At 37.4% G+C, this 7,368-nt stretch overlaps 1 protein-coding gene across 1 annotated transcript; it reads left to right on the forward strand.

Annotated features, from left to right (window-relative positions):
* Positions 1-1,812: 1,812 nt before the first annotated feature.
* LOC103811044 (guanylate cyclase soluble subunit alpha-3-like) lies at positions 1,813-7,271 on the forward strand (the record flags this gene model as incomplete). The annotated part of the gene is made up of 3 exons (XM_009083989.1): positions 1,813-2,226; positions 5,543-5,604; positions 7,213-7,271. Coding segments are annotated over exons 1-3 (370 nt in total), but the record flags the coding sequence as incomplete, so codon positions are not given.
* Between the last annotated feature and the right edge of the window lie 97 nt (positions 7,272-7,368).

Below are 7,368 nucleotides of genomic sequence, written 5' to 3' on the forward strand. Positions count from 1 at the left end.
ACCTGTAGCATTGCATGGTGCTGTTGTAACCCAAATTCAGTACTGGCACTTGGCCTTGTTGAACCTCATACAATTGGCTACAGCCCATCAATCCAGCCTGTCTATATCCTTCTGTAGAGCTGAGGGATGTGATACAGCAGATCAACACTCCTGCCTAACTCGATGCTGCCTGCAAACTGACTTGAGGGTGCACTCCATCCCTTGTCCAGGTTGTCTATAAAGATAAAGAAATAGGACTGGCCCCAACACTGGTCCACTGGAGAGCACCACATGTGACCAGCTGCCAACTGGATTTGACTCCATTCACCACCACTCGCTGGGCCCAGCCATCCAGACAGTTCTTTGCCCAGCAAAGAATGTGCTCTTCCAGCCATGAGCAGCCAGTTTCTCCAGGATAATTCTGTGGAAAATGGTGTAAAAGGCTTTATTTAGGGCTGTGTAGACAACATTGTTTCCCTCATCTACCAATCAGATCACCTTGTCATAGAAGGAGATCAGGTTTTTCAGGCAGGACTTGTCTTTCATGAACCCACTCTGGCTGGGCCTGATCCCCTGGTTATCCTGCACATGCTGCATGCTGACACTCAAGCACCTGTTCCATGACCTTTCCCTGGCACTGAGGTCAGGCTGACAGGATCCTCCTGCTGACTCCTCTTGCAGATGGACACTGCCTTAGCTAACCTCCAGTCAACTGTAGCTTCCCCAATTAGCCAGGACTGCTGGTAAATGATGGAAAGTGGCTTGGTGAACTCTTCTACCAGTTCCCTTCGTACCCTTGGATGGATCTAATTCAGCCTAATGGGCTTGTGTGTGTCTAAATTGTGTACCAGGTCACTGACCATTTTCTCCTGGATTATGGGAGCATCATTCTGCTCCCCATCCCTCTCTTCCAGCATAGGGCCTGGGTACCTTGAGGACAACTCTTGCTATTAAAGGCTGAGGCAAAGAAGTTACTAAGTACCTCAGCCTTTTTGTCATCCCGTGTCAGTATGTTTCCACCTGCATCCAAAAAAGAATGGACATTCTCCTTAGCCCTCTTTATGTTGCTGATATATTTGTAAAAGCATTTTTCTTGTCTTTTACAGTAGTAGCCAGATTAAGTTCTAGGTGGGCTTTGGCCCTGTAACAAACAGGGAACCGTTACTAAAATGAAAAGTGCAGCCCTTTTTTTTAATGTGTTATTCAGAAGATATCACCTTAAAAAGCATATAAATCCCTTGGTGTTTCCAAGCAACTTCAGCTGTGTGTGGTCAGATTCTCATGGTTAGTTGTCACCAGTCAGTTGTTTTCACATGAGACACTAACCTTTGGTATTGGATGGTTTACTCTTTAAGAAGGCAGACACTAACTTTGGTCATATGTTGCTCTACTACAAAATGGATATCTTGGGCGTCAAGTGAATTTAGATTTAACTATCCATAACAAATCAGTTTCATTGTGCCATATCAGGTAGTTTTTAATAGTTGGTTATGAAGAATGAAAAAGGTTTTCTAATTACAATTATGCTCCTTCAGAAACCTCATCCATCAATGTGGCCAAATATATATATATATCAGATAAAACAAGTCCTCTGCCTTAATCACTTGAGTCTGAATTCATCCAAGAACTTAACCATGCACACAACTTTAGTTACCTGAAGCACTGAAGTCAGTAAGGATTACATGCTTAAAACGGCACGTGAGTTTAAGTGTTTTCCTGAGCAAGGTCCTCAGAAAGCCATTATTTAAATGTACTTATGATGAAACTGGCACATCACAGCAATTTAAAAGCGAAAATAAATGTTTTTAATCATTTTTCTTTCTTGTTTTGTAGGGGCACATGCTTTTTCCTGTGGTGATTTATAGCTACCAGTAATCTTCCACAGTGGTTGCCTTATCTACTTACTATTCTGGCATCTTCTGCTCTTGTTAGTAAACAGAAGAGAACTATTAAACACAAAGCCAAGTACTCTTAATCTCAAGAGAGACTTCGTACAGTATGTTCTGTACAAAACTGAAAGACTTGAAGATCACAGGGGAATGCCCTTTCTCCTTACTGACTCAAAGTCACATTGCTGAGGAACATGACAAGGATTGCACAGAAAACAGTTCTAGAGCAGCTTTGCCGATCTGCAAAGAAGTCCATGAAAAAGATGGCCAAGGAAACCTTCCACAAAGGAAAACGAGCAGAAGTAGAGTGTACCTGCACACACTAACTGAAAGTATCTGCAAACTAATCTTTCCTGAGGTAAATACTGTATTATAATACAACTTTAATAGCATTTAATTATAAATGTTAAAAAAGCATTTTATGCCTGCCTTTAGACATAAGCCTTTAGAAACTTGTTTTGACTTCAGAGTTTGTGTTCTTACATAGTTCTCCATAGTTGAAGTGCTCATTTCATTCACTTCTGGATACAATTTTGCCTGTTTTGTACACACCATTCCTTCCAGTGTATTTCCCTATACTTTTACCTTGTATTTTCAACCTTCCACTGATGTTTTTAATTGCATTTTTTTCATAGAGATACAAATATAGAAGCTCTGCCTTGTTACCTAATTATGTAAATCATGTGGTCATCTCATCAATTCACCTAACTGAATCCATACTGCTAAGAGCATTAGTCATTATCACAAAAAATTAAAATAGCTGTTTCCATCTGCTATGATGCTAACCTCCTGTCAAACTATTTTTAAAAACATTACTGTTCATAATGTTTTTACCACAAAGATATTCCTACGTCTCTGCTCAACTTCACTGAAAACAAGTACAATGCAGGCTTGCTTGAGTGGAGATGAATACCATGGTTTATGTCTGTAAAATGAACATGAAAAATGCAGCTGCGTAACATTCAGCACTTAGCCTTGTCTTAAATTTTGTGGAAAGTTTGAAGGAACTAACTGATACATATTGGGATGAAAAATGGCAAAAGGCCAATTCTGTAGAATCACATAATCATTGAGGTTGGAGGAGACCTCTAAGATCATCAAGTCCAACCATTAGCCTGCCACTCTGCTCTAACACCTAAACCCTAAACCATACCTTCCAGCGCCAGATCCAGGCACCTCTTATACACTTCCAGGGATGGTGACTCCACCACCTCCCTGGGCAATCTATTCCAGTATCTGACCACCCTAACAGTGAGAATCTTTTCTAATATCTAATCTGAATCTCCCCTGTCTCAGCTTAAGGCCATTCCCTCTAGTCCTCTCACTGCAGGCATGGCAGAAAAGACCAGCCCCGCCTTTCTACAACCCCCTTTCAGGTAGTTGCAGAGAGCAATGAGGTCAGCCCTGAGCCACCTCTTCTCAAGGCTAAATAAGTCCAATTCCTTCAGCCGTTCCTCGTAAGACATGTGTTCTAGAGTTTTCATGACCCTTGTTGCCCTTTGCTGGACTTGCTCAAAACTGAACACAGTACTCCAGGTACATTTATTTACTTACAGTTCCATTGCTTGGACATTCAGGGTACTTTACTTAAAGTGTTTTGTTAAATCCATTTGCAGATCTGGTTATGCAGGTTTTCATCCATTACTCACTTGCTAAACCTCTAGACAATCGATTTTTGACAAACCCCTTTTTACCTCTGCTGCATTTGTAAACCTTTCAGCTGATCTTTAAATTTATAAAGGAAAATACTTTTAACCCAAGAATGAACTGGCAAAGCATCCTTTTCTAGTATATAATTGTTGTTGGGATTTTTAAGTAAATAACTGGTATTTTTTTCTCTTTAAAGAGTATGCAGCTGCCTATTATATAATTATGATAGGCTAGTTCATCAGCTGGGACTAAAGCTTGGCAAAGTCAAGGATATTATGATCATGTACCCTAGGAGCCACTAAAGTTCAAAGTTATTGTCGCTGCTATTTACAGTTATTCAAGTCATATTCAATGGAACTTTGTCCAAGTATAGTAGTCTGTTCTCATAGTGATTTGGGGTCAAGACCTAAGCATCTTCCTAATTCCAGTTTTCCATAAAAGGGTTTTTCTTGTTTAAAAGTGTATTTTTCCTTGGTTAGGTACTTTATAGTACCTTACTTAAACACCAGTGACTAACATTATCTTCCTTCCAACTGGGAGCTCCAAAACAGGGGACTGTATCATGACCCCCATTGATTCATGAAGTCCTCATGGAAACAGCGAGCTGTGCATGGAAGTCCAGGACATTGTGCATCCAGAATAGCTTTTTGATTAAATTTGAGATATCGTGTAGTGCTTGTTGTTTTATTTGCTTCTTTCAGTGTTTACAGAAATACAGAGAACATTGTTCAGAGATAAGTAATGAATTGGATGGCATTCCACTTACTATATCAGTTTATACACAGATGTAATTTATGTTGTATTTATACACATGGTAGAACAGTTATTCACTTTGGGTTTTTTGCTTGGTAAAAGTCTCCAAAATACATTGCCTTTATTTTGCATGGTATTTTCTTTGGCTGTGCAAACTTTCCTTTTGAAAATCCAAAAAGTAAAAGATGCAGTGAAAACTGCTAGTTTCTTCAGGAATTGAGAACCAAAGGAAAGCCAGAGCACAGGAACCCTCACAGCCAAATTCTGTCATGGTAGTGTAGTGCTATTCTATGACACTGTCTTTATGAGAAGTTTGGGTTTCGAATATCAGAGACTATATACATAAGACAGCTTTACTGGCCCTAACAGTTTGAAATATGTTTGGAAAATGTTGTCTGTTCCAATTAGGAACTAGGTAAAAGATGCGGAATCATGGGATTGAAGTAATTTAAGGTGAATCTTCATGATGCTCTAAAGGGTCTTTTATTACAGAATCCTTTTACAAACCTCATCTACAGTGACTAGATTTTCCTCTGGAGGATATTTGGGTTTGTGGCATACATAGCCAAAATGATTCTTTCTCTTTGAAATAATGGTTCTAACATTGTCTTGAAGTGCTATAGTCTTGAAAACATAAAAGCAGGTAACCTGAAGCACAGAAAGCTGTAATGGTCCTTCATATCTGCATTTGAAACTGTTACCTTTTGCAGTTTAAATCTTGACAATACTGAAAATTGTCCTGAAAAAAATTTGGCTTTTAATATTCCAAGAAAAGTTACTTGGTAGAAGATTCAGTTTTTACTGTTTTGCTCTGGGCATAATGCAGAATATAAGTGGCTTTTTCTGTTAGGAGAATATATTTTCAGCTGAAAAGATTTTTTTCAACATTTCGCATCCATGGTACTGTGGGTTTTTTGGGGGATATGTGTTATGTTAGAAAGTCGGGTTAGTTATTCTTATTTCATAGCAGCCCTACATGTATTGCTATCTGACCACTTGGAGGTAAAGAACATCACTATATTTAAAATACACTACTACTGGTGTACATTAGCTAAGGAGCTTAATTATAGTGGTACTGGAGCTCTAGGCAGCAACATCAGCTAAATGTCACACACAGAAATGACATGCTATTTCTGACAATCATACCACCTTGAAAAAAGATGTTAGTCCCAAGGACAGCAAAGTAATTCTTCTCTGTATAAAAATGTTATTCTTATGATTAAATTTTCAGCAAGGACATTTTAACCAACATACCTATTTTTTCCCCCCAGTATGAAAGGCTAAATGTTGCACTTCAGAGAACACTTGCAAAACACAGAATAAAAGAAACCAGGTATGTTAGTAAGTGTAATGGGATTGTAACTAACCTCACTGCAGAAATGTTTTTCTGACAGTTCATAAGGACTGGGGTGGTGACTAGTAATCAGGACTTCTGGAATCTGTTTTCAATTATCTTTGTAACATTTAATGTAATGTAAGTTAGTAATGATTTAGTTTATTTTAAAATATTCAGAAATATTTATATCACTCATGAAGTTGACTGAATGGGCAAGTTTAGCCATTTGTGCAGGGAAACAGACAAGGACTTTGTTTAAAATGAGCAAATGTTTTGGAGGAACTCAGAGACTACTTGGGCATAGATGGAAAGGAAGATATGGTTGTATATGGATCTAGCCCAGTGTTTCTAAGATCCCAGGGAAATAGTTTTAAATACAAACAATTAGCATTATACAAAAGAATTTGGCTTCTGATACAGTGAACAATCATACACTACAGATACTGACATACATGTTTTTGACTGAGCTCACTTGGCTTCTGGTTTCTCTTTCTGAGCCACTCAGCTCGATTTTCAGCACTCCTTAGTACTAAGCCAGTATTAATCATCTGAGCCTTGTATGGAGTGAGAATTTCTTAGCATCTTATGATTCAATTTATTGAATACATCTGAAAAAATAAACCACTCAATTTAAATCTTCTTTCAAAAGTGAAGAAAAATGATGAAGTTGGAAACTATGCTGTTGCTCACCATGATAAGAATAGATAATTGCCATGTATCTATTAAATTATACTTGATATTTTTAAAGTACTTTACATGCATTGACTGAACTGAAGATAGCTGGTCAGATGTGCATTGCAATTGCTGAGTGGCTTCTTGCTATGAATGTTTTCCCTATCTTTAATTATGTGTTGCTTCCTGGAATATTAGTTTAAAACAAAAAATCGCTATGATAATCTGAATGATGCAATAATGCAAATGTAAAACAAATCTAAGTGTCTGTATTGCTTTTGCATATAAATATATCTATGGTATTTCAAGTGAAGAAGTTCAGAAACATGTATCAGGAGCTGATTAACCTATGTGGAGCTTAATCTAAGCTACATGTCCTTCTCATAATTTTGGGTCAGACATTCAGGTTGATGTTCATTGTTCTCAGAGAACTCAGGGAGCTGCAGTTTTGTGTCACAAAATCTGGATTACTACTAATGAACAAGTAATTTTGAAGTTAATAATTGTTACTGATATTTCCTCTCAAAGCAGAAATACTTTCTCACCTCTTTTGAATTTAAAGCAATTTAATTCCAAAAAAATGCTTGAATATAAATTCCAATTATATTATACAATATGTGATGAAATATACTTATGGCTTCAAGAAAAAAACCACAAAACAAAGGAAAAAACCGGTCTGTTGCAATGACAGGCAATAGCATTTGGCCTGAATGCATAATTTGGGCTCAGACCACCAAAACTTTAATTGACCAGAAATTAACAGGATAATCTAAGATCCTACCAAAACCCCATTTTGAATTAAGGAAAAACTTCCAAAGCAAAACTTGGTCTGTACACATTAAACACAGGGTAGGTAACTTCAGTTCTTACTATTTTTACCATGTTTATCTTGATTTTTCAGGGGGTTTATTTATATTTTTATGATCTTTACAGAACAACTGGGGATAGAGAAGATTTTGAAAAAATAATCAGTGATCATGCTAATGCAGCAGGTAATGGAAGCTTGTTTAATAAAATACATATATATATAAATAAATAGGTTATATATGTTAGATGTTGTTGTGGTTCAGGAGTGGTATTCCCCAGTTT

This window comes from Acanthisitta chloris, unplaced genomic scaffold (assembly GCF_000695815.1).
Source record: "Acanthisitta chloris isolate BGI_N310 unplaced genomic scaffold, ASM69581v1 scaffold17881, whole genome shotgun sequence".
Classification (NCBI taxonomy): Eukaryota; Metazoa; Chordata; class Aves; order Passeriformes; family Acanthisittidae; genus Acanthisitta; species Acanthisitta chloris.